Source organism: Corylus avellana, chromosome 9 (assembly GCF_965113065.1).
Source record: "Corylus avellana chromosome 9, dhCorAvel1.hap1.2, whole genome shotgun sequence".
Lineage (NCBI taxonomy): Eukaryota > Viridiplantae > Streptophyta > Magnoliopsida > Fagales > Betulaceae > Corylus > Corylus avellana.
The window spans coordinates 1,822,110-1,849,057 of record NC_142498.1 but is presented as its reverse complement, the minus strand read 5'-3'; the positions used below and the strand labels follow the sequence as shown (position 1 = coordinate 1,849,057).

The window sequence follows — 26,948 nt, the reverse complement described above, 5'->3', positions numbered from 1 at the left end:
GGGCGTGGTTTGGGTGGAAAGGGTATTGTATTTGGGGAGGCAGCTCAGCGCATGATTGATGGAGGACCAAATTGCAATGGGAGGTGGAGCATTTGTATCGGGGACCAAATACTGGCTTGTCGCAGCCGAAGCAAACAACGTTAACATCCTCCTTGCCATCATTTTTCACTTCTTCTATGAAGATGAATGGATCATGCTGCCGCCGGCCGAAGTGTAAGAAAAGGGCTTTGTGATTTGTGGGTGCAGTGAAGCATGATATGTGAAAGTACATGTACCTACCCCAGTATGTAAAAGCGGCACCCGATATCGGTTTCCGGCACGCCCTACAATCAACTTTCTTATCGCCATCAATATTGGTTGCGTATAGCTCTGCATCCCAATAATATCTCTCTCTTAGCAACTTTTCGATGATGTGCTCCTTCTTCATATGGATGAGTCTTAGAAAATAATAAGGATCCGAGTAGTAGTAGTACTAGTGTTAGATGTACAAAGATCTGAAGATGGAAGTGGTTACTTGTTTGTATTTTTTCTTTTTCTTGGAAAGCCTGCTGTTTGGTTGGTTTGGTGTTGTTGTTGTTGTGGAGGCCAGAGGGAATTCAATTGCTTCATCAATATTTATTTGTTTCTACTTTGGAATAATTAAGAGTACCAACTCTTGAATTGGAACGTTCACTTGCCTACAAAGCAAGAATAGATTTGCTAATTCGTTAATTCCATTCCAGGTGAATAAAGCAGATCGATCATTTGGATGGCCCACTAAAATCCACAATTTTTTGCAAACTAATTAAGTAACCTCTTTCCGGTTGAAAGAGATTTTTGTAATACCCTCTGGTTTATTTTCTTGTTTCCCTGTAATCTTTCTTGTTCTTGTTAATCTCTACTTGTTTCATCTCGTCTAAAAATAAAAAGAGCTCATAACCGACAATGTTAGACTTTCAACTTAAAATTATGACTTAAATATAATGGATTGGACTCGACTAAAATTCAACTTGAGTGAAATAAAAGAGACAAACATAGAATGAGAGAATCTATTTTACTATCAAGATTTTGTTTTATTACATCTAACGGTACATATGGTGTTATACGGAATACATAATGTCGTGTCATTAAAAATTTAAATGACGTAAAATAGAGATGATCTATATTAGTATTAAGATTTTGTTTTGTTGCATATAACTATGTACATAGTGTTACGTGGCAACATATATACCATTAAATTTGTGAAATTTAATCTAAACCATAAAATAGATCCTCTCCATTTTAACTCTCTCTATTTCACTTGAAATGGATAAAGTTTTATCTATACAGATTCTAACATAGCCTATGAATTGCAAGTTCTCTTTGTAAGTCATATTTTTCAAGTAAGTCATGGAAAAAAAGGATGATATAATTTGACTTTTGTGAATATGAATATAGATATATGTCATAAAATGAAGCGATGAACGGTTATAAATATAAATATATTTCATAGAATGTGATTCTCACTTGCATTTTAAAATTACATATAATTCTTAAAATGCATATGAGAAATATATGCTCAAAGGATAAATGTTAGTTTAATAAACTCGTTTTTTCAACTCAATTTGAACAAACACTTAGTCCCTCACAAAAATTGACAACCATTAATCTCTTGCTTGGAAATTTTTCCACGAAAATGAATCACTTGTTCCCTCTAATATGTGAAAACTAAATCTCTAAACATTTTTGTCCATATCAATCTATGAGACCTAGTTGTACAATATAACTCCAAAATCAATTCGATCATATGCTATATGTAATGGTATCAACATACTCAACACATAGACATGAGATGTAAGTTTGATTTTGAAAAAAAAAAAAAAAAATTATATGAATAAAAGCTAGCTCAGTATAATATTAATATGATTCAAACAAATTTGGGTCTATTTCAGGTAGGTGGTAAAGTATATATTCTGCCGCCTCTTTGACTTAAAAGCATAAGATTTGCATTGCCCAAATTCCAATCCTTTGCGATAAGTAACTTCCCATGTGAAAAAAAGCAAAAGAGTTGCATTGCCCACTCAAGAAGGTAAAAAAGAAAAAAATAAAAGAAATATCTTGTAAATGCAGTAAGTAATAAATTCTAACTTCTAACTTGCAAATTAAGTAAACATATCTTGTGAGAAGGTTAAAGTATATTTTAATTTTGATTGTTTTTTTTTCACAATTTTAAAATATTCTTTTGTTAAGATGTTAAATTCATCATGTTCAATGAATTAAACCCTGTTTTTATAGTTCCCTTCATATTTCAAATGAATATTTCGCATGTTAATTGGACCTCATTAATTGAGGTGGAGTTTGAGACGTCTATACATAAAGTAGAATGTGAAAGTATCGATTTATCATTTTTTTTTCTTCCAAATTTAAGGTTTTTGAATAAGTGGCAACTTTAAGAAACAATAAAATATGAAATAATGAGGCATCTCCACTCTCATACATAATCTTTTATAGCTACCTAAATTCTTTCTTCTAACTTTTAAGCTACCCAAACATATCTTGTGAGGAGGTGAAAGCATATTCTAATTTTGATTAATTACTTCTTTCTTTTCATATTTCTAAATTTTTCTTTGTCAAGCTAAAAAGGAAAAAGAAAAAGAAATAACTTATATATGAAGTTAGTGATAATTCTAACTTCTAACTTGTAAGCTACGTAAACTTATCTTATGAGGAGGTGATAGAATATTCTAATTTTGATTAATTACTTCTTTCTTTTCGTAGTTCTAAATTTTTTCTTTGTCGGAGTTAAAAAGAAAAAGAAAGAGAAAGAATTAACTTGTGTATGAAGTAAGTAATAAATTCTAACTTCTAACTTGTAAGCTAGGTAAACATATCTTGCAAAAAGGTGAAAGTATATTCTAATTTTGATTGCTGATTTATTTTTACAATCCCAAAATTTTACTTTTGTTAAGATACTAAATTAGTGTAACCTTTTTTTTTTTTTTTTTTTTTTAATTCACCTCACAATTCAAATCAATATTTTACATATTAGTCTCATTCATTGAGGCGGAATTTGAGCCCACACTTTATGGGAAATACTAAAGTATTAATTAAATAAATAATTAATCATTTTCTTTTAACTTAAGCTTTTTGAATAAGTATGGTGTTTTAACACCTTTCAAATTTTAGTTTTTATTTTATTTAACTTCTTTAAAAAATAAAAAATCTCAGTTTTTTTTCTTCATTTTTAGTGATACGGTTAAATTATCAATTATCCCAAAAGCTTAAGCTGATAGGAAGATGTAAATTTAATCACTTAATCAATACTTTAACACTCCCCCTCACGTGTGGGCTCAAACTCCCTTTTAATAGGTGAAGCCCAACACGTGGAATATTTAATTTAAATGGGGGGTGATTTGACGGAGTCAAGGTTCGATCCCATGACCTTTGGCTCTTATACCATGTTAAACTACAAATTATCCTAAAAGCTTAAGCTGATAGGAAGAGGTAAATTTAATCACTTAATCAATATTTTTAACAAATAAAATAACGTTTGTTTATTACAAAAAAAAAAAAAAAAAAAAAAAAAAAAAAAGATTATGCCATTAAAGTTTGTTAGACATGTTGTTAACTGTCAAATTGGTTTCACCCAAATACCATTCTGTACTATTTCTAACTGATATTTCAGGAAATTGACCATAGATTAATATATTAATTTTATATATAGTCCGTGCTTCATGTTTTATATGGGTTTGAACTCAATTTGACTACTTAGACTAACTTATAAATAAGCAATAAAATTGGAGGGAACAAATGCTCCTTCACAACAACTTTTGGTGCAACTTGACAGATTGCCCTTATCATTGGTATTCTACAACTTGAATAATACATGGGCTCAACTGAAATACCAAGTAAATTGGACTCATATGACTACACTCGATCACAAGGTCGAGTTCGGGACCAAAAACATTACACTATGGGCCGCTATAACTAGTTTTGTTGGCAATATTCACACAAATTTGCTTCGTCGCAACGATTCTCCCTAGTTGCGAAAAGGGCTTGCTTTGGATTGTTGTTAAAAAAATAATATTTTCCATTTGTTGTTCTGTTTTGTGTTTGTTTTCTTGTTTCCTGTAATTCTTCTTCTTCTTGTTAATCTCTATGTACTTGTGTTCATCCCATCTAAAAAGCTCATGACCGACAATTTATACTGGGCTTATTTTAATGGACTAGACCTGACTAGGCCGAAGGTGATATAAATTGAGAGGATTGTGTAAGTGGGCATGTAAAGTTGCAAATGAGACTTAGGGATCGAGCAAATTGACAATTATTTTTCAAACTATTACCTAAACAAACCATTTAGGGGTGGCTCGCCACTTTACGCCAGCTAAATAGGGGCGGGCTCACCACCCCCTTGGCCAAATGGTTTGTTTAGGTAGTTTGATAAAGAACAATATTTTTAACTAATTTGTTGGGGGTTTTCAGATTAGTTTACTTACTTGGTGGGCCATTGAGCTTTGATATTTACTCCTTTTTCGCCGAAGTCTTACATTTAATCCAATGAATTTGTTTAGAGAAGTTTTCTTCAGATCAAATCCTTAGAGTTTAATGAGAATCATGCATGCTGTCCATAGTTTTATTTTCTGGACAACACATGGGTTTTCCTTCCCGTTTAAATTCCCTTTGCTGAATGCCAAGCTATCCAGGATTTATTTATTTTTTTTTTTTGACAAAATTTAAGCTATGTTTGTTTTGGTGTAAAATGATATTTGAAAAATATTTTTCGTATTTTTCAATGTTTGGTGCGACAGAAAATAATAGTCAACCGAAAACATTTTCAGTTTGACCGAAAAAACTTATTTAATTTCTGTAAAATGATTTCCCTTCTTTAAAACAATAAACCATTTTCCAAGTTTGAGCTTACCATTCTCAACTCACCAGACCAGTACTGTCAAACCAGGCCACCACCTGAAGTCAAATTTTTAGGTTAATTTTTTTAAAAAAATAATTATATTAATATTGTTTATGTTTTGAATAAAAATAGATTTTTATAGGTTAATAAGATTGAATGAAAATATAAAAAGTATTTATAATTTTTTGTACACGCCAAATACTAAAAAATAATTTCAGCAAAAAACATTTTATGTCGAAACAAACGAAACCTTAGTTTTCTCCTCATCATACTCCCAACATATATAGGCTAAAACAATGCAACCAAGACCAAACCACATCCTTCAAACTACAAACCAGTATACACTACTTTGTGGAATAGAGGATTCTCAACTAGCTAGTATAAAGTAAAATCCTACAAAATAGCCACCTCCTCAAACATGTCTTTATTTAATAACTGTAATCCATTTTGAATTTATACATTACAAACTCATTAACTAGCTAGAAATATCACACAAGGTTCTTTGAAGATAAAACAAATAAAGCACCACAACAGTAAAATCATAATCCATGAGCAACCCGCTATTAATTCCTTTCCCTTTTTGTGTACAATGTGCTTGAGAGAGTGGTTAGAAGCAATCAGAATAACACATTGAATGGTAAGGATATTCCCTTGTAATATTTTTTCTCGATCAATTAGAAAAAAGAAAGAAAGAATGGCACACTCATGAATTCCCTTTTTTAGACCTATATATATATGGTCCTATATAGTTTCACTTCACAAGTCAACATCTTTTACAAAAAGTTGAGGTCAGCATTGCCAAGTTAAAAAAAAAAAAAAAAAAAAAAAAAAAAAAAAATCCTTTATGAGAAATGCTCCAGTACATCATGGTATTCTCCTGATCCTACGTAGATATTATTGTCTTAAAAAAATTAAAAAAAAATTACCCTACTGGTCCCTCATATTTAAAAAAAAAAAAAAAAAAAAATCCACGTAATATCAGGAAAATACTACGAAGAACTATAACATTTATCAAACTTTATTTATAAAATCTCTTTATGCACGTGGGAGTTTTCAAAAAATATTATATGAGGTTGTCCTGTGTAAGTCTAATACAAAAGCTTTCCATTTACTCTTTTGCCTATACCAAAATTTTGCCCAACATCGATGAATAGATTTGAATTCCCAAATTTTTTTTATCACAACAAAATTCTCAAAAGTAGGGTTAGGATATAAATGCAAAATTAGTCCATATAATTGGCCTAAATTACAAATCTCTTCATATGGTATAAAAAATAATTTAAATGATTTTCGGGGTAGGCCAAAATAACAATTTAGTTCATGTAATCAAATTTCATCAAAATAATTGACAAATTTCGTTAATATGACATGTCACCACCAATAAAATGATGACACATGTCACTCTTAATAAAAAAATTATATTAAAAAAATAAATATATAAAACTTAAAAATTACTATTATTATTATTATTATTTTTTTTAAAAAAAAAAAAAGGGCTACGACAGCCAGGGGGAGGAGGTGGCCTATTGATAACTATCGGAGAGGTGTCAAGATTCTCAAAATGCATTTTCAAAAAAAAAAAAAAATTGCAAGGATTTAGGTGTTGGTTATAATTTAACAGAATTTTCAAAAATATCCATACCTAAATCTATGAAAAATATATATATAATGGGTATTTTGAAAATTTTGACAGAACTTAACAAAAAATCCTATGGGATAGGTGACATTGAAAAAAATATTAAAAGATGGATAAATTGAGTGTTGTTGAAGTATAGGCAGGCTAATTGCAAGCAAAAACCGCAATAATGTTGGGGGTTAAGTGAAGTTCCAATTTTTTACAAAAAAATAAATTCTCCACCTATTCTCATGTTTCTTTACAAAATTTTAACACATTTTCCAATAAAGAAGGCAAAGAGAAGAGAAAAGAGATAAGTGAAATAAATACTTTATATTAAAATAATGAATAATAAAGTCCAAATGCTACCCATGTATTGTTACTTGTGCCTTTTTTGAAACTTTTGAGAATTTAATTTTCTTATATCTAAGAAAGGGAAGAGACTTTAACCCTTGGAACATGACCAAGTTTTTATTCCCAAGTGGAGTTTGCATTGGAATTTGGCAGAATTCCAGTCCTTGGTGCCAACTATACTTCGAAGAATCGAAGTGATAAAAGCAAAAGATTTTATGGCCCACTGAAGAAGAAAAATAAAGAAATTAAGTAATAAATTCTAAAAATGATAATCTAATTTTTTGTTGCTTATTTCTTTTCACAATTCTAAATTTTACTTTTGTTAAACATATTAACCTCATTAAATTCTATGATTTACCTTACATTTTAAATCAATATTTCTCATATTGAGCCCTATTTATTGAGCCAGAGTTTGAATCAATACATAAATGAAAGTGCTACAGTATTAATTAAATAAAAAAAAATATTCTTTTCTTCTTAGTTTAAGTTTTTTTAAATAATTAGTAATTTAATACGGTTTGAATTGGACAAAAAAACTTTGTCCATTAGTGAGTGTTGATATGACGGGGAATGAGTTTTTTTTTTTTTGGCAAATTATTTTCATCTGTATATTATAAAATGCTAGATTGATAAAGGGCAATATATATATATATATATATATATATATATATATATATATATATATATATTAGTTTTCCACGTATTGAATAGAAAGACTAGCATGCATGTGGTGCAATTAATTACCTTTGTTGCAATCAAAGAGGTGCTAGATCTCCTCATATTTTAAAATTTGAGTCATTTATTTTATTTAACAGTTTAAATAAAAATAAAAATTTAAGTTACCCAAGTAAATAAATTTAACATATTAAAAATTAAAATTAATTATTTCAATAACCTACAAACTTCTATATTTCTTTAAACTGTTAAATAAAGGGATGACTCGGAATAAAAAAATATATATAAAAAGATCCGTAGTATGAATGGTCATGGGAAAATAGGAATTAGCAAGAAGAATAAATACTGTTGGGAAAAACAAAACTTTGACGCCCACGACACGAGAACGACCCTTGTAAAATTACAATGGCACCCTTCTTCTTCCCCTATAACTCTATTAGTGTCTTCTTCCTCATCAACTAAAGCTCCAGCTAGCTGCAGCTACTGAAACTCCGTATATTTCACATTAATTAATTAATTGATTAAATTAATAATGTGCCTGAATTTTCCCTGCTTCCCATTTAGGCGGAGGCAGACTTTCAGGGTGTTCTCGAAGGCGGACCCCACCTACTCGGTCACAATCCGAGACGGCCACGTCATTCTCGCGAGATCTGATCCGTCAGATGAGTTGCAGCACTGGTACAAAGAAGACTACGGCACAAGAGTGAATGACGTAAACGGGTTTCCAAGCTTTGCTCTTGTTAACAAAGCCACCGGTCAGGCAATGAAGCACGCCATTGGAGACACTCATCCTGTGCAGCTGAAATCTTACAGTAGTGCTGAATCTGCTGATGTTCTTGACGAGTCCATCCTGTGGACTGAGGCCAATGATGAGTTGGGTGAAGGCTTCCGAGCTATAAGAATGGCGAATAACACAGGACTGAATGTGGATGCTTTTGTTGGCGAAGAGAAATCCGGAGGTGGTTCTGTGCGTGATGGCACTACTGTAGGGCTGTGGCAGTGGAACGGCGGGGATAACCAGATTTGGAAGATCATTCCCTACTGATCTCATCTCTATGCTCTGCCGTCCTCGCCATATATGTCTGTAAAAGCTTGTAATGCTAGAAAGAAAAAGTCCTGTTTTGTTTTTTTTTTTGTTTTTTAATTGATGGACTTTTAAAACTTCTATTAAATCAAAATTCAATAATCTTTTATCTCAAATCTAATAGTAATTTTAAAAGGTACATTAATTTTATGAGTGTGCATATTCGTGTTTCTATGTTTACTATATATATATATATATATGTGGGAAAATCTTTGCAGTTTGGTGTCTAACACCTACGACTGGTAATGTTAATTACCTGATATTAATACATTAGAATAATGACATAAAGAATATTAGAGTCTTAATTGTGTTGAAGTTGAAATTATATGCAGTTAGTAATAAATTCTGGCTTCTAATTTCTACGTAATCATATCTTGTGAGGAGATGAAATTATATTCTAATTAATTTTAATTGCTTATTTCATTTCACAATTCTAAATCTTTTATTTTACTAACGTAGAGTTTCTTTCACGCTGACACAAGAATAAAAGGCCCCAACCTTTCAAGCTGAAATCTCCGGCCACCCTCCTGATTTCCTGTGACAGCAAAAATACAGCAAGAGTACGTGGAAACCTTGACCATCACACCACACTAACCCATGTTTCATGAGACATCCGTGTAACTTAACCTATGGCAAACCGAGTAACAGATGATAGAAGTCCCCTCACATTTCCCTTCTTGGCTCCGTTTTTTTTTTTTTTTTTTTTTTTGGAAAAATATTCTTAAAAAATAATTTTCTGAAAAACATTTTTCTGTCTTTTATTGATGCATACGCAAAATCATAAACTTATATTAAACTTTAAATTAAGAAAATATTCCGACCAAGTCCCGGTGGTGTCTTAACTGAGTCCCGTCGGTGTTCTGACTAAGTCACAGCAAGCAGGTCTTGATGGAGTTTTGGCAATGTCCCATCCGGGTCTCGGCAGGTCTTGCCTGGGTCTCAACTGAGTCTGAGCAATGTCTTAACTAGATCCCAACAATGTCCTGGCAGGTCTTGACCAGGTCCCAACCGAGTCTCGGCGGTGTCCTAATCGGATTCCGACGGTGTCCCAATCAGGTCCCGACCAAGTCCTAACTCAGTCCTAGCAATGGCCCAATTGAGTTTCGACGGTGTCCTAACTCCGAGTGTTTTAATTGAATTTAGTCTATGAATTTTCAAATTTCTAGTTCTTGCAATATTCTATATATTGGCTCATCCCGTTTCTTGTCATCGATCAAGTTGTATGCATTTACGTTTTAAAGTCTTTTGATTCCATTCTGTCTTCAATGCTGGTCAAGCGGCATTTTCTCGAAAGTTTTTGCGCCTAAGCTTTTATTTTTTTATTTTTTTATTTTTTATTTTTTATTTAGATTTTTTTTATTATGTAAATTTTTTGTAATTTGGAAGGATATTGATACAATATTTTAATTCGGAAAAAAACATTGCAAATTAAAGAACTAATTTGAAGGGTAAGCAATATAGTGCAAAATTTTAAGAAAAATGTTAGGCTTACAAACAAATTTTACCAAAAAACTTTTGCAACATAATGTTTTCTTTTTAATCATGTTGTAAAATTTGTTTGTAAGCCTAACATTCCTCAAATTTTAATAGTTTTGGTCCATCTCCATACCCAATAAAAACCTGCAAATTAAAGAGTCCACAAAATAAACATTTTTACAAGCAAACCCTCACATGATAAGGAGGCCGCCAATGGCTGATTTTGCTAGCTATAGGTGTTCAAGTATATGTGTTTCTAGCAAACAGTACGTTGATTTTGTTTTTTGAACACTCACTCAAAATGAGGGAACTATTCGTAACTATACGATTGTTTAATTCTAATAAGGAATTCCAATATTTTATATATACATGAGTATGACATTGAGAATGGCTGTTTTAAATTAAAAAAAAAAAAAAAAGAAAAAAAAGAAAAAAGAAAGAAGATAATTACTTTAGCTTAAACAGAAGTATCCAAATATGTAAATCTACATTGACATGTGAACACTATTTTGAAGCAACATTGACAATAAAGAGAAACATCATTCCCATTAATATCATGCATCAACAAGCTCCATATGCATAAGCAACAATATACAATACATATTGAAAAAAAAAAAAAAAAAAAAAAAAAAAGTTCTTGACCAAATTATAGTTTCTTTAACTTAAATAATAAAAGAAATAAGCAAACCTCTGAGGAGAGATAAAGTTCAATGATACCTAATAAACTTTCAAATCTCCGTGCTTTGAGTGAGTCTGGGGCTATGCTGCTTGGCTTTCTCCAACCATCTCTCTAGCGTGCATGATTTCGTAATTTATATTTTTGAGACATGAACTTAAGTAGTGGACATTGAATTTGCACTTGGTGCATTCTAGGGCCATGCCATCAAAATTCTCACCACAACCATCACATGGAGGAGAGGACTCTGTCTTTGGGACAAAAGTGAGAGGGTGCTTGTGAGCATCTTGAGACGTGCACGTATTTCCAAACCTAACGTATGGATATTTTCCCAAAACACATTGGAGATGAGCAGGGAAATCACATTGTTCACAATAATAGAACCAACAATTTGGATCTCTTTCGTTTTCGCAAATTAGACAATAGTATTCACAATGAACTTCAGCACTGTAAGTGAGCTTGAGGGGATGATCATCATATATGTACCTAGCTTCAAGCGGAAGAGTTGCACATTCCAAACCCAAGGTGAAATCGCAACCACTCTTGCATACAAATACCCCACGTTCCTTGCGAGAAGTGCAATTACAAACATGGCAGCTTCTATTAGAATTAACAGCAAGGGAGAGAGAGTGTGGGTGACAATCATGCTTCAAGGTTTCTAAAATTGAAAAACATTGAAGGTCGATGTCGAAATCACATGTGTCACATCTATAGGAGAAGCCATTGCTGACACGTTCACAAGCATCACAAGAGAACAATTCACCAGAGAAAGTTGACGATGAGAAGCAAGTGAGCAAGTGTGGGTGAAGAAGGTGTCGCTTCTTTTTTGGTAGTTGAACACATTTGCCGTGAAGAAAGAAGTTGCATTGTGGACAATTGAAAAACGGGGTGCAGATAAATCCCATACAACCATCACAAAGCTTCTCATCCATAAGCTCCTCATTGCTAAGAATTAACTCATGTGGATGGCCAAAATTTTGCATCTGCTCAGCTACTTCAACCTCTGTAGAATCACTTACCAAATCAATGGGTTCCTCAGGCAGCAATTTGAGATCTGCAGTTACATCATCTTGAAATGCACATTCCAAGTGGGCCACATAATCGCATTCCTTACAATAATATGTTGCATACTCCGTCTTCACCTTTCGCCAGCAAAGATTACATAATATGTTGCCGTTCGAGGTCCCTTCGACTTGATCACGAAGAGAACAGGTGAAAGCGAGGGAGTGATGATGTCTTGCAGTCCAGATAGTTCGTAAAAATCGAGCACATTTACCATGAATTAAGAAGTGACAGATTCTACATTGTGTGGCTAACTCCTTGCCTTTCTCACCACAAGCTTCGCAAGTGAACTCAATCTGCTTCAAGAAGGAGATGAATTTGTGTTGGCAGTTGTCAGCATTCTTAATCTGTGAGCAAGTAGCGCACGTGAAATCAAGATTGAAATCACACTCATTGCAACTGTAGAAGAAGTATGTATTGCAGCATGTACCACAAGCATTGCAATATTTTTTCTTTGGCATCTCACCGACAAGGGTGTGGTTTGGGTGGAAGGGGTGGTCTTGTATCGTGGTAGGCGGCTCAACGCATGATTCATGGAAGACCAAGTCGCAATCGGCGGTGGGGCACTTGAATCCGCGACCCTTTACTCGCTTCTCGCATCCGGAGCAAACAATGCCCTTCTCGCCATCATTTTCTATGTTTTCTTGGAAGAGCAAGCGATCGTGCGCCTCGGTGAGGTGAAAAATAAGGGCTTTGCCATTGGTGGGTAGATTGAGGCATGGTGGATGAAAGAAGATGTTTCTACCCGAGCATTTTAAAGCGGGACCCAATATCTGTTCCCGGCACGTCCTGCAAAAAACTTCCTCTTCGTCATCATCATTTTTCACCTCTGTTTGGTGCACACGCACCTCTACTGCGCCATAGACCCCTCTTAGAAAATCGTCGACATGAACCAACTCTTGTTCCCCCACTTTTACCTTTTTGGATCCTGAGCTGGAGCGAACATAAATGGGGGCGTGCACGGTGCGAACCATTTCCACACAACGGAGAAGTGATTTTTAGTCTTGGGATTTGTTAAAGGAAATGGGTTGGTGGCAGTAGCTGTTTGTTCTTGTTGTGGAGAGAAATTAGTCAAGATTTCTACTTATATCCAGCCTTTGGAATATAATAAGACCAAGTCCTTATGCTTACAACGCAATTTGTCCTCCTTCAGAATCGCCATTAAGTGGTAATTAGTTATATATTCTTGCCATCTCTTTGAGATTTGTAATGGTAGGGACAAAAGCAAAAGGTTTGCATGGCCCACCGAAGATGAAAAAGAAAGAAATAACTTGTATTTGCACTAAGTTATAATTTCTAACTTTTAGGTGCCACGTGTTATACATCCTCCTTTTCATCATCTGAATTTTCAAAATTACCATTAATGGATCACACATGAGCCTCTGAAGATTTTTAAAATTTGGAGAATGAGAGAATGATGAAAATGAACCACACTTCTTTTTTTCTCTCTTATATATATATAATCCTTTCATTAATAACTTAGGATGTACGAGATTGCTCAACACTGACAATGAGAAGACGAATTTATGTTTTGAGTTATTTGTTAAAAAAAATAAAAATAAAATTAGCCTGTGTGGTTTATTTACTTGATTTGAAATAAGCTTTATGGTATCAAAATGCTCTGAAAACTTCATGATGTATGCATAAAAAACAAATTACTCATTGCTATCAAATTTCGTCAAAAAAACTTATGAATTCTGTTAGTTAATGTGAGTCATGTGACATGTCGGAACCAAATCCTTATCCTCAAGTTGAGTAGCGTTCACTTACTTATATGAATGCAAATTGTATTTTTGAGGATTGACGTAGTAAGTGGAAAGATTTGTTCTGCCACCTAGCTAGCTCTTTGAGATTTGTCACAGTCCTACTGAGGGGGCAAAAGAAAAAGATTTGCATTGGCATAATTCTAATTCTTTGTGCCAAATAACTTCAAGATTAAAAAAATAAAAGATTTCATGACTCCATATATGAAGAATAAAAATAAATAAAGAACTTGTATATGCATCAAGTAATAAATTCTAACTTTCAACTTCTAAGCTACCTAAACATATCTTGTTAGGAGGGGAAATGATATTCTAATTTTTATTGCTTTTTTTTTTTTTTAACAATTCTAAATTTTACTTAAGGTATTAAATTCATACTTTTGTATGAGTTTAACCCTTGCTTCTATCATTCACCAAACGTTTCAAATCAATATTTTACATATTAAGGTAGAATTTGAACTCACACGTGAAGTGTTAGAGCGTATTATAGAGTTCAAGAATAATAGTCACAGTTGAAGAATATCACTAAGTCACACTATCACTAAATTACAATTGAAGTATAGCTATAGTTAAAGACTATTATCTAACTAGAGTAGAAGTATATCTGTATCTAACATGATTTTTCAATAAATAGGAAGATGTTATATTGTAAATATTACTCATAGAAATAAGAGTTTAATGTAGCTTTAGAACTTTATCTTATGGACATAAGTCGTACATACATCAGGATAAAGCTCAAATTGCTACATTTACTATATTTTAAGCATCTCTAGTAGCCAGTGAGAGTGTTCTTAGATCTAACCATTAGAATAAGACCAAGTCTTTATTCCCAAATTGAGTGGCATTCACATGCCTAGGCAAAAGAAAAAGATTTGAATTGGCATAATTCCAATCCTTTGTGCCAAATAACTTCAAGATGAAAAAAACAAAAGATTTCATGGCTCCATATATAAAGAATAAAAATAAAGAAAGAACTTGTATATGCATTAAGTAATAAATTCTAACTTCCAACTTCTAAGCTACCTAAACATATCTTGTTAGAAGGGAAAAGGATATTCTAATTTTTATTGCATTTGTTTTTTACAATTCTAAATTTTACTAAAGACATTAAATTCATACTTTTCTATGAGTTTAACTCTTGTTTCTATAATTCACAATACGTTTCAAATCAATATTTTACATTAATAAGAGTTTGAACTCACACGTGAAATGTTAGAGCATATCATGGAGTTCAAGAATAATAATCAGTTGAAAAATATCATTGATTTACATCACTGAGTCACACTTGAAGACTATTACTGAGTTACAGTTGAAGTCTAGCTATAGTTAAAGACTACCACTTAGCTAGAGTTAAAGTCTATTTGTATACAACATAATTCTCCTATAAATAGGAGGATGTTATATTATAAATATTACTCAGAGAAATAAAAACTTAATGCAGCCTTAAGGCTCTATCCTATGAACATTTTGAGCATCTCCTATAGCTGGTGAGAGTGCTCTTAGATCTAACCATTGGAATAAAACCAAGTCTTTATTCCCAAGTTGAGTGGCATTCACGTGCCTGGGCAAAAGAAAAAGATTTGCATTGGCATAGTTCCAATCCTTTGTGCCAAATAACTTCAAGATGAAAAGAAAAAAAGATTTCATGGCTCTATATATGAAGAATAAAAATAAAGAAGGAACTTGTATATGCAGATAATGCAGTAAGTAATAAGCTACCTAAACATATCTTGTGAAGAGGAGAAATGATACTCTACTTTTTGTTGCTAATTTCGTTTCACAATTCTAAATTTTAGGTTTGTTAAGATATTAGATTCATTATTTTTCTATGAGTTTAGTTTTCTTTTTTATAATTTAACTTGCATTTCACATGAATATTTCACATAATGAGCCTCATTTATTAAAGCATATATAGTTTGAACCCACACGTGAAAACGAGTGTTACGATATTAATTAAATAAAAAAAAAATCATCATTTCTTCTTAGCTTAAGTTTTTTAAATAAATTGTGATTTAACACTTTTCAAGTTAGGACAAAAATTTTGTACAAAGTAGCTTTTAAAAGTGACGTGTAACCTTAACATGTGAGAAACATGTATTTTTTTTAATGGCATGTGCTTCTCACATAATTTGTTATTAGCTTAAATGACACGTCGCTTTTAGATACTTGTTTTTAAAAAATGAACCTAATTGTAGGAAATTTATGTCCAAGTTATTCAGAAAAAAAAAAGAAAAAAAAAAGTACAAATACAGGTGTACTTTTTGACAAAGGGGCGCGTTAGCGGTGTAAGAGTAAGTAAGTAAACAGATCAGGTGTAGCGGGCAAACACGGGTGTAGTGATAGAGCGGTTTAGTTTACGATTCTATTCAAACAGGCTATTGCGCTTAAGTCAATTCCTCGTATCGGCCGGCTGTCTTATGACAGGAGACACAACAAGAAGATGCGAAGCCTTTAAAAGCCCAAACAAGCTTTTTGGTTATTCAATCAAATTCAGATCGGTGGGAATCTAGTACGAGCAAGCGTTGAGTAAAAGCTCTTAAGAAAGAAAAAGTAGGGTCGGTTTCAAGTCTTTCAAGTATAGAATCTAAATGGATTAACCCTGTCCTACTTCAAGTTGACTACTGGAAGTTTAGATAAAGGTTTTGATCCCATCCCCCTCAAGGCTCAAACTAACACTCAATTTGCAATGTCCAAGTTATTCGGGAAAAGAAGATATATTTCTGACATGCATTTTAAGAATTAAATGTGATTCTAAAAATGCATATAAAAATCACATGTTTTAAGGAGATATGTCAATTTAATACACTAAGTTAAAAAAAATTTCTCCAATTTAATTTGAAGGAAAATTTTGTCCATTTGTGAGTGCTGGTATGAGGGGGAATATGGTTTTTTTTCTTTCTCTTTGTTGCAAATTATTTTCATTTGTATATAGTTATAAAATGCTAGATTGATAAAGGGCAAAAGAAAAATATATATGTTCATGAGATTTACTGAAACTCCCTATATATTTCACATTATTTCCATGACCTTCGCAGCATCCATGGTGAAAGTCCTCCAAGAAACGGACTTTCAGGATCTTCTCCAAGGCCAATCCCAACTACTCCCTCATGACTATCCCAACTACGCTCAACACATCCTTCCCATCAATATCATGCATGCCATCAACAAACTCCATATGCAGAAAGCATATTATACAATACATATTGATATGTTCTTGACCAAATTCTATTTTCCTCAACATAGATATAACAAAACCTCCAAGGAGAGGGAGAGTTCCATGATAGCCATAAGAAACTCCGAAATCTCCGTGCCTTGGGTGAGTTTAAGGCTATGTTGCTGGCTTCCTCCAAGCATCACTTCAAGGTGACTTTCTTTGGTACTTCTATGAGACACGACCAAGAGAAGTGGACAATAAATTTGCATAGAGTGCATTCTAGGGCCATATATGCCATCGAAAGTCACACCACAAGCATCACATGAAGGGGAGGACTCATTCTTTGGGACAAAAGTGAGAGGGTGTTGATGATTATTGTTGGATTTGAAAGTATTTCCAATTTTATTATATAAATATTTTCCTAAAACACATCGGGGATGATTTATGATACAAAATGAAACTTAAGTGAAAAAAAAAAAAAAAAAAAAAAATCGTTAAAACTCAAGTACCAAAAACACATTTAACCCCCCTTTTTTATTTTGAAGAGTGAAGAGCATTACACAACTCATAATGGTATATTTACAAATATGCATTGCTTTTAATTAAATTATTAAATTTAATTTTAAGCAAAGAACACACCAGTTGGTATCCTCTCCATTGTTAGAGTATATGATAATGATAGAAATCCTTATCTTATATGAGGATTGGATTACCCTAAATAATGGGATTTGATTTTGATTATATTGGGTTTGAATAAATTCAAGGAATAAATGCATTTTTCATTCCTGAGGTTTGTCATTTTGACAAATAGCTTTTTGAGTTCTAAAAAGTGATTAATAACTCATTGAGGTAAGCAAAAAAAGAACAAATTAGTCCATACCATTAAAAAAGTTGATAGAATCTGTTAATATCAAAGAAAAAAAATCCGGAGCGGCACTTTTGCATGATGGCACTACTATAGGGTTGTGGCAATGGAACAATGGGGATAACCATCCCTGTGACTCACATGAAACAATCTATGAGACCTAGTTCTACAATGATCCAAACAAATTTGGGTTTATTTCAAGTGGAACAAAAGTTTTTCTTTAAATTGGCCAATTTGTTAAATTAATATTTGTCGTAATTTTTATTTGCATTAAAATTATGAGTTTAAGAAACTCAATTGAAAGAATTGTCTGTTTAAAAGAAAATTTTTGTAGTTTTAGAAACTCCCAACACAAGCAATCCTCAAGTCCTTTTTTGACCGTTACCCTCTACCGTACTCCTACTTTCTATACTATTTTGACCGTTCAAACAATTTTGATCCGTTTTTCTACTGTTACGATCTTTTATTTTTAAATTCCATTTGTTTTACCGTTAAAAAACAAAAGGTAACGGACAAACCCAGAAAGCCACTTGGCCCACACTGACCCCTTCCCAAGGTCCCAACGGCTAGTTTCTTCTCTCTTCTCCTCTATAAATACATCAACCACCTGAACCACCACATCAATCATCTCTATCTCTCAAAGAGAAGTTACACGCCCACAAGCACACACTTCAAGCCATACGTCTTCTTTTGCTTGTGGTTTTCTGAGTGTCAATGGCAGTTTTTTCAAGAGCTATTTCTGCTTTTGTAGTCCTATTACTCTTTAGCTTCTCTGAAGCCAAAGAGATCTTGGTTGGAGGCAAGACAGATGCATGGAAAATCCCATCATCTCAATCTGATTCCCTCAATCAATGGGCTGGAAGTTCTCGTTTTCGCATCGGCGACTCTCTTGGTAAATATGAATCTCTCATCTTTATTCTCTTATGGGTTCTCCCTCTAATTGCATTCGGCATTACAATTTTGCAGATTAAAATTACGATTTGATTTTAGAAAATGTATTATTTGAAAATGTGTTTTAAAAATTGTGATTCTGTGCTTTTAAAATCGCAAGTAAACGAATGTGTTTTTAAAAGCTCGCACGTTTTAAAATCACAAACCAAATCGGACCGTTTATTTTCATGGTATTATTAACATACACTTTTCATGCTTTGGTCATTCTCAGTGTGGAAGTATGACGGTGGCAAAGACTCGGTATTGCAAGTGAGCAAGGAAGATTATGCCAATTGCAATACTTCTAACCCCATTGAAGAGCACAAAGATGGGAACACCAAGGTGAAGCTTGACAGATCTGGGGCCTTCTACTTCATCAGCGGAGCCGAGGGACACTGCCAGAAGGGTCAGAAGTTGGTTGTGGTGGTTCTTTCTCCAAGACGCACTGTTATTTCTCCAGCGCCTTCTCCGGTGGAGTTTGAAGGTCCGGCCGTTGCTCCAACTAGCAGTGCTACAAGGTTGCAGAGCGGTTTGATGGTTGCACTGGGGGTTTTTGCTTTGGGGTTGTTTTGATTCGCTTGATTACCAGCTTCTGAGCTTAATTTTTGGGGGGGAATTCTTTATTTTTTTATATAAATTATGGGGTTTTGATTTGATATCTTGTGCGATCCAGATTCAGATTATATACCAATAATTTTCATTTATTTTATACGCCTCTTCTCAAAATACCAGTCCAGTGGTGTGAATATTTTGTTAAAGAACATGACAAACAAAATCCATGAAAATTGAAAACTCATATCTATCACTAAAATCTTGAACAATATAAACTGATGCAGAGCTCAAAATCTCTAAATCATTTCTATCCGTCACTGAGGCCTTGTGGCATTCCTAAACTCTGGGCAAGAGTGCTCATTCTCTCCTTCATTGCCTGAAAAAACAATATCCCAAGGATTATGGGATGTTGTTACCGCTGTTAATTGAATAATCATTCCCCTATTGCAATTTCAAGATTTTTCACCAAGCGCCATCTCACCTTGACACTTTTCTGGTGTGCGTCCTTGTATGCTTCAGTAACCAAAAGAGAGAGTTTCTGCAGAAAAAAGCAAACGGACCTAGTCAAAATACTCATAAAAAATTGTAGTTTAGGCGCAAATGAATCTATAATTAGGGCGAATAATTTAAGCCCAAAAAAGAAAAACACTAGTCAACATTATTTCTCAACGACGAATATAATGAGTATTGAATAGCTATAGGTGTGCATGTTCCCGGCGGTTAAGATTCTTCCAATCAAATTAATCTTTTTGGTTGTTAAAATACATTTCAAAATGTTATGATCCCAACAGTTTCTATAGACAAACTTCATTTAGGAAACCTGCAGAACCATGAAACAAGCATGACAATAATCACATAACTAATTATATAAACTGCAAATAAACACGTAAAGCCTATATATGGGAGACTCTTCGCTTACTTCGGCTCCTAATTCCATTGCAGCCTCAGTTATCTCAGTGCGCAAAGGTTGCTGGTTACCAGAAAGAGTTACCTAGAGACAGATACAATCAAATATATTAGGAGCAACTAGTACCACGAGTTTAGTAAGATGTGAGATCTCCAGTTTTCTTTTAATGCTATTTCTATGCACCCAATAGCCATCGCACAGAAATGAACTATTTGCATTTACTTCTCCACGGGAGTGGAGTCACTAAAAAACAAAAAGTTTGTGATTGAAAAAAGTTAAATCTTGTGAAGTGATTAAAAATTGTAAAAAATGTCACTATCAAAAACCCTAGAAATGATCTTAACAAAATTCCCTCATTTCAAATGCAAAAGAAACAATTCTGAATCTCACCAAATGCCAAACAGAACACAAATTTCAACCATATCATAAGAAGCCATATGATGTTTCAACTAGGTCAGTGGTTGGATCACTGGCTTATATAGCTTACCATTCACATTAGCGTATTTAGTGAAAGTCCATTAATTTTTGGAAAAAGGTTATATACAATATTGTAGCGAAAAGAAAAGGGGCAATACGCATAAAACAGTTGGTAAAACAAACAAATAATTTTAGCCTGTTTATATTGCAGAGACTTCCAACTGAAAGGCAATAGGCTAGATACCTGGTAGTTGCACCCTCAATTTAAGTTATTAAAACACACACCTTTGTGTTAAGATGGGAGGACCAATTGTATTAGCTAACAGTTCCACATAAAACCCCCTGGTTCAACTGGAATTTTGACCTGTTTTCTCGTGTAGTCTAAATGTACCAAAGATGATAAGGCAATCCCTATATGATCCTTGGTTGAATCTGGTTCTTATAAGTATGGTGTCATCTCCCTCAAAAATTAAGTCTGTTCTTTATAATTCAACTTACGCCACCAAGAAGTTGAATAGACATATGCAAACAACTATGCTAAGGTTATGAAACTTAACCTAATCCATGATAATATTTACTACATCTATCATCCAACCATACGACTACAAACAACATGGGAACATACAAAAGGAAGTATTGGCTTCACAGATATAAACCATATTTAGGCTGACTTTTAAATTCTAATAAAAGCAAAACAAATCATACCTTAATTAGCTCGCCCTCACAATAACCATCAAACTCTGCTCTGCAAAAGAGTAGACAAATGCAGAAGATAAATAGTCTTCTAAAAAAGAAAAGGAGTGGAAATATCAGACAAAGATGGATCGAATAAATAGAATGTACGTAGAAAGCTCTTTCTGCACACGCACTGCTTCAACTTGGACTACCATTTGGGCTTTCTTAACAGTTTCATATAGATTTTGCATATTACCCAGTATTCCTGCCTATATCAAAAGTAAAGTAAGGTTATGGTGAACAATAAAGGATGAGCATAAAGTTGAGAAAAGGACAGAAGAATATTATTTATAAGGTAGAAGTCAAACACATTAGTTTACAAGGCATGCTCTAGTTAACACAAGACTTGGCCAAAAGAAAACTGAACCTTTGATGACGCGTCATCATTCTTTTCATTATTTTCCTTTTTCCCTCCAAATAAACCATACAAACGGAGAGATCTTGGTGTCTTTCCAATCTTCGTACTAGGCCATGAAAAAATTGAAGGTCCAGCTGGATTTGAATATAAGTTAACTTCAATTAAATGCAACAGAGGAAACGAAATTTAATTTCTCATTCTCATCAGAGATTGTAAAATTAGCAATCAGGAAAAAAAAAATTATTGCACGAGAACATCAATTACAAAACAATTGGACAAGAAAAAGCAAGTTGTATTATTTCATAATTTCTGAGACTTAACCAAGATGAGATGAAAAAGCACAATACATTTACAACATTACAAAATCAACAGAACCATTGCCCATTGCAGAATTACCCAACATGTAGATCATTATTGATTTAAATCATCATGTAAAAATTAAAACTATTATAATACTGAACCACTAGAATTTATATGCAAAAAAATGTTGAAGAATTGTTTGTCATAGGGCTGTTCAATGAATGAATTTTTCACCGTCAACGCTGGTTGGTGATAATTTTTCAACCCAGATTTATTGTCCTATACTTTGTACCTCACCGATTTTTCAAACATTGTTCTTTAGTATGTCCACTAATGATAAATAAGATAATTAAAAACAGGACCACAAATGAATGACAAACTTTGGAGAAGGATTAGGAAAGACTAATCAGAGTGATAAATGGCTATATGCATGCATAGCCTACTATCTATTACTTGCAGTCGGTTCACTCCTTCCATTTCAGAATACTTGCCAACCAAGGTTCATATATCATTTTATTTATCAAAAAAAAGGGTTCATATATCATTTCTTTATCATGGGCTCTTATTCTAACCCACACAAAGTAGAAAACACTTGCGGAGCAGAACAATACAATCGATATATAAAAATGAAAAAAGAAGTAAGCAGTTCCTATGATCTACCGGGCAAAATATAAAGTAAAAACAAAAAGAGGACCAATTAAGTATCAATGAGAGAGAAAACCAATATAGAAGATCATGAAGGAAGAAGACAATGGGAAGCCTAAAATACCCTACTTGCTTTGTCAACATTTAGCACCCCACAGTCATATACCATTGGACAGAAGGCTTGAGGCAAGCTCCCCTGGCCTGTTTTTGACTTAGGCATGTGTCTAGCATGAGGATACATCTTGTAAGCATATGCATCTAGCATAAGGGTACTAGTGCTGTTAGAGGTACCTCAACGACACAACACCTTGCCAATAGATTTTAAGGCTGCCTTCATTGTGTAAGCATTTACATCTATACAAACATCTTCCTTAGAGGTAAGGATGCAGGAGCATAATCCTACCTGATGTGGCAACCAAGAAGACAACGAGTGTCATCTAATTTAAGTGTCCAAGTGGCTAGTAAATTGTCATCAAGATGGTCAAAGTTATTTCTTGAGTCTTGCTGGTAGTTGTAGCTTAGTAAGTTGTGTTTGCATTCAGAAGTTGTCTATATATTAAGTTGTGGTAGTTGGAAGCTGTCTATCATTTATTGTATTTTTGAATTAGTCATGAATTGTGCTACCTGTAAATATCAATGAAAGATGACATAACTCAAAAGAGTGATTTTGATTCAGAAAATTGTTAGCAGGTATTCTTGCTTTTGGATGAGTGATTCTTCCTAACAATCAAGCGCCTGGCTTGGTTGCATTGAGTGGCATCCGCGATTAGTAGTGTTGAGTACATCTGCTACCCCTAGTTGAGTGGCATCCCAAGACTATCCCTTTCCTTTGCAGGTCTTGGCCTGCATCAAATTGGTATCAGAGCAAGTTTTCCTACTGTGGTGATCTGTGTAATGACTCCACGACGTCAGAGAAATGCTTATAGTACTAATGTGCAACCTAAACTTGCTCAGTTGAGGAAAGCTAATCAAGCTCTCCAACAAATAATGAATGAGATTCTTGACTGAATTTCAACCTCTCCAAATCCATCTCATGTGAAGGAGGAAGATGAACTTGTTGAGGGATATTCTTTAGCAGATTGGGACTCTCCACCAATCTACAACATCTATCCTGACAAGGTGAATCTAGAGGAGGAGATAAGTATTTCGGCTGATACTCGCCATGTGTTTGATTGGAATCCAAAGAGTGAAGTACCTCGATGGAGTTCACTACCCTTGGTTGAGTGGCATCCCAGGACTATCCCTTTCCTCTGCAGGTCTAGGCTTACATTAGGTAAGCATACACCACCATGTAGGCATCTAACCATTGGTGTTGAAATTAAAATTACCCTTGGCGGACTACAATGTGTTGCAAGGTTGTGACATGTGAATTATTGTTCTTCAGGCCGGAAAAAGGGAAAAATAAAGATATGACAATATATTAATCCCTCTCCCCAACAGAATATGGATTGATGGTGATTAAATAGTGGTCCATGTGAGATGAGCTATTTTCTTAATCAATACCTCCAACCCCAGTCTTTTAATTAAACACGAGTTTAACATGAGCATTCTAAAATAATTTACCAAAACAGGCAGATCTGAACCCAATGGTCATTTAAGTGCAATAGTAAAGAATTTACATGTTTCAAAGTCATAACCCCCATCACATTCAAATTATAATATAAGCACACATAAAAGTCTCCACAAGTTTACACATATAAATAATACATTTGTTTTTTTTTATAAGTAATAATACATTTGTGATATTAGCTTACAATTTAGAGAAGCTAACAAAACCATATTCTCCCTTATCATGACCACTGACGACAAAGATTCAACAATTAATGCAAGAGAGAGGTACACAATATAGATTGGATAATCCAAACCAATTATGTCACTAGTTTTGTCATATATATTATGTACATATCAATTAACATACATAACCAACAAAACCAATATTTATATGCATGTGATTGAGAAAAATTAAAATATACAAAACTCAATTCTAAAAGACAACACTAACAGCGGTCATCAAGTAATAGGGTTGCAATTGATTCGTACCAACTATGAGAAACATTCTAACCCTTAACAAAGGAAGAGAAAAGAATAACATATGAGCAAGAACCGTCATCAAAATCAAACTGTCTTAGATTAGATCCAATTTCATATGAAGTTGTCTTGAACTACAGCAGCATCTACCAACATGCGAAAGCCTATGGAGCACATTTATATCACCACAACCAAAAGGAACCCAAAAAGCAAATGCATTTACTTTATTAGACACACACACACACACACACACACAAACACAGGACCAGCCAAGTTATCAAAGAGACTGATAGTTTGGGTTGCATTGAGTGTCACAAAAGCACTAAAGAACGTGCCCAGAATGGTGAAGAGGACCTCGTCCTATCTACATATTTGCAGCCCAGATTCAATTTATTGCAAAATAAAAACTTGGCACAACAAGATGATTAAGAAATGGAAACACACCTGAACGTATTATCTTAACTGCAAAAATCCATAATCCATGTTCTAAACTTTATGATCCTAATGCCATTCCAAGACTTAAAGGAAAAAAAAAAAAAAGGCTCTTGACCATCAACAATCACCCCCCATTAATTAAGGCTCCTAAAAAGTAGAATCCTAAAGCCTTGAACCACATGTGTCTTGTCTTGGTGAAATTTGATGTGGGCTCAAAGAAAGGAACTCTCTTGAGACTATGTGGGGAAAGAAAAGAGTAAAGGGCTCAAACTTCTCAAAGAAAGTGAAAGTAAGCAATTTTCCAGCAGATAAAGGCATTGTCATTCTTTAACCGATTCATACAAAAGCAAACAGAATATTTAGAAGTAAATACATTCAACATCCAGCTCCAAACCCAAATATAGAAAGAGAACTTACAGAAGGAGATTGGTTTTTTGGGGTCACCAAGTGGGTGGTGCCAGTTGGAAACTTGTGAGGCTAAAGCAGCTGTCGTGGACATCTTGATACACAAAAAGAAAGAGAAATGGCTGGAGGGTCGGACGAGGATTAGAAAAACAAAACCCAGTCCTCACGATACAGCAACAACTCTTTAATGGAAAGTGAATGAACAAGTACAAAGAACAAGGAGAAGATCTTTTTGGTTTGGGTCGGCACCTTGACTTTTTTTTTTTTTTTTTTTTGTGAGAGACACTTCGAATTTTTATTGGGTTAAAAGGCTTTTATGCCAAAACCAGATAAATAAAATAGCAATATGGAATTCCGTGGATGGTCTAAAATAATAAAAGGAAAAAAGAAAAGTGAAAACCCATTAACGGAAAGTTTTTTTTTTTTTTTTTTCAAATTGGGTTTAAATAATTTTTATTTTTTTTATTTTTTATTTTTTTTTATTTTTTTTTTTTTAAAAAAAATGAATAAGGAAGAAAGGACTATAAGAGATGATCTTTCCTATTCCTGATCCAAATGGAAAAGAGAATAGAAAATCCCATGGGAATGCTTCAAAAAACAAGATTGGAAACGGTTTATTTAGCTAGAGCATGTGCACGAAAGTTGGCACATCAAGAAACTTTCAATGCATTCCAACTTTAAAAAGAAGAAATAACTAAACTAATATTAGAAATACAATTAGCAAAAGTCCAAGAAGAGAATAAAGACGGATTGTTTGTAGCCAAAACAACCAGAAGGGCATCACCTTCCAACATAAACTTATCACAACCGGAGGAGACTGCTAACCGTGCAGCTTACAAAGCTGCAGAAGCTTCCCCTTGCAGAACATCAGAGAAATTAAGTTTATAATTTTTTAATTCAGTCCTTAAAATTGTTACTTATTGAGTAACACGTTTTTTTTAATAAAATTTTCATCAACATGGTTGATACTATCAAAAAAAAAAAAAAGTGATTTTTACATGCTCAATTGACATGACAAATGACAATTGTGTCAATTGTATAAACCGAGAAAACAATTCTATTTAATTGGCCAAAATGAATAGAATTGTAATTTGTTTTGCCAAATTCAAAGTGTTTGATAAAAAATAAAAATAAAAAAGTTGATTTTGAATTGGGTTTACAGTTCCACTTCCATTAAAAATTGACGTAAGAATTACGTGCTCTAAAGACATATATTATTTTAATAGACTTAGTTCCTCCAACCCAATTTTTAAAAAAACTTTATCACAATTAAAAGCTAGAAAAAAATTTAGGAGTTAAAATCCCCAACACCATTTGACTATTCAGAATTTAGTAATCTAATTTATTGCATTTTTCAAATGTGGTATTATTAAATTCGAAACAAGATTCAAGCTCAATAACAACGAACCTCATACATACTTGATACAGGTCCTAAACCAATTTCTCAAACATTCATACATATGAAAGAAGAGTAATGCTAAAATTCACACTTTTATCACATCATGGTGACATGAGAGTGTCTATCAGCCATTAGATTAGCCCTAATTAAAAATAAAATTGAGGGCTAATTGACATTGCAACTAATTGTATGGTGAAATAGTTGTAAGATAAAACTGTGACTTCTAGCATTATTCCGAAAAAAAAA

At 33.5% G+C, this 26,948-nt stretch overlaps 4 protein-coding genes across 5 annotated transcripts; 2 read left to right on the top strand and 2 right to left on the bottom strand.

Annotated features, from left to right (window-relative positions):
* Positions 1–8,043: 8,043 nt before the first annotated feature.
* On the top strand, positions 8,044–8,556 carry LOC132189552 (ricin B-like lectin EULS3). Its single transcript, XM_059604294.2, has one exon. It carries the CDS (start codon positions 8,044–8,046, stop codon positions 8,554–8,556), a length of 513 nt encoding a protein of 170 aa, XP_059460277.2.
* Positions 8,557–10,830: 2,274 nt separating this feature from the next.
* On the bottom strand, positions 10,831–12,783 carry LOC132189544 (uncharacterized). Its single transcript, XM_059604285.2, has one exon. It carries the CDS (start codon positions 12,781–12,783, stop codon positions 10,831–10,833), a length of 1,953 nt encoding a protein of 650 aa, XP_059460268.2.
* Positions 12,784–18,225: 5,442 nt separating this feature from the next.
* On the top strand, positions 18,226–19,232 carry LOC132190090 (early nodulin-like protein 14). Its single transcript, XM_059604973.2, has 2 exons — positions 18,226–18,483; positions 18,754–19,232. Exons 1-2 carry the CDS (start codon positions 18,306–18,308, stop codon positions 19,092–19,094), a joined length of 519 nt encoding a protein of 172 aa, XP_059460956.2. The 5' UTR covers positions 18,226–18,305; the 3' UTR covers positions 19,095–19,232.
* On the bottom strand, positions 19,202–25,567 carry LOC132190089 (nucleoid-associated protein At4g30620, chloroplastic). 2 transcript variants are annotated; one of them, XM_059604971.2, is made up of 7 exons: positions 25,316–25,567; positions 21,500–21,624; positions 21,241–21,341; positions 21,103–21,142; positions 19,993–20,064; positions 19,555–19,611; positions 19,202–19,449 (listed from the first exon to the last, which is right to left on the bottom strand). In XM_059604971.2, the coding sequence occupies exons 1-7, from the start codon at positions 25,395–25,397 to the stop codon at positions 19,381–19,383; spliced, it is 546 nt and encodes a 181-aa protein (XP_059460954.2). In that variant the 5' UTR covers positions 25,398–25,567; the 3' UTR covers positions 19,202–19,380. The 2 variants fall into 2 exon arrangements, with proteins under 2 accessions (XP_059460954.2, XP_059460955.2); XM_059604972.2 differs by lacking the exon at positions 19,993–20,064.
* Positions 25,568–26,948: the final 1,381 nt, after the last annotated feature.

Excerpts from the sequence above, each read along its gene's own strand:
- LOC132189544 (XM_059604285.2), bottom strand. The coding sequence starts at position 12,783 with ATGGTTCGCACCGTGCACGCCCCCATTTATGTTCGCTCCAGCTCAGGA.
- LOC132189552 (XM_059604294.2), top strand. The coding sequence starts at position 8,044 with ATGTGCCTGAATTTTCCCTGCTTCCCATTTAGGCGGAGGCAGACTTTC.
- LOC132190090 (XM_059604973.2), top strand. The coding sequence starts at position 18,306 with ATGGCAGTTTTTTCAAGAGCTATTTCTGCTTTTGTAGTCCTATTACTC. Across the intron at positions 18,484-18,753 it reads TCGCATCGGCGACTCTCTTG|TGTGGAAGTATGACGGTGGC; the intron begins GTAAATATGAAT and ends GGTCATTCTCAG.
- LOC132190089 (XM_059604971.2), bottom strand. The coding sequence starts at position 25,397 with ATGTCCACGACAGCTGCTTTAGCCTCACAAGTTTCCAACTGGCACCAC. Across the intron at positions 20,065-21,102 it reads GTGAGGGCGAGCTAATTAAG|GTAACTCTTTCTGGTAACCA; the intron begins GTATGATTTGTT and ends ATCTGTCTCTAG. Across the intron at positions 19,612-19,992 it reads CAATGGAATTAGGAGCCGAA|AAACTCTCTCTTTTGGTTAC; the intron begins GTAAGCGAAGAG and ends TTTTTTCTGCAG.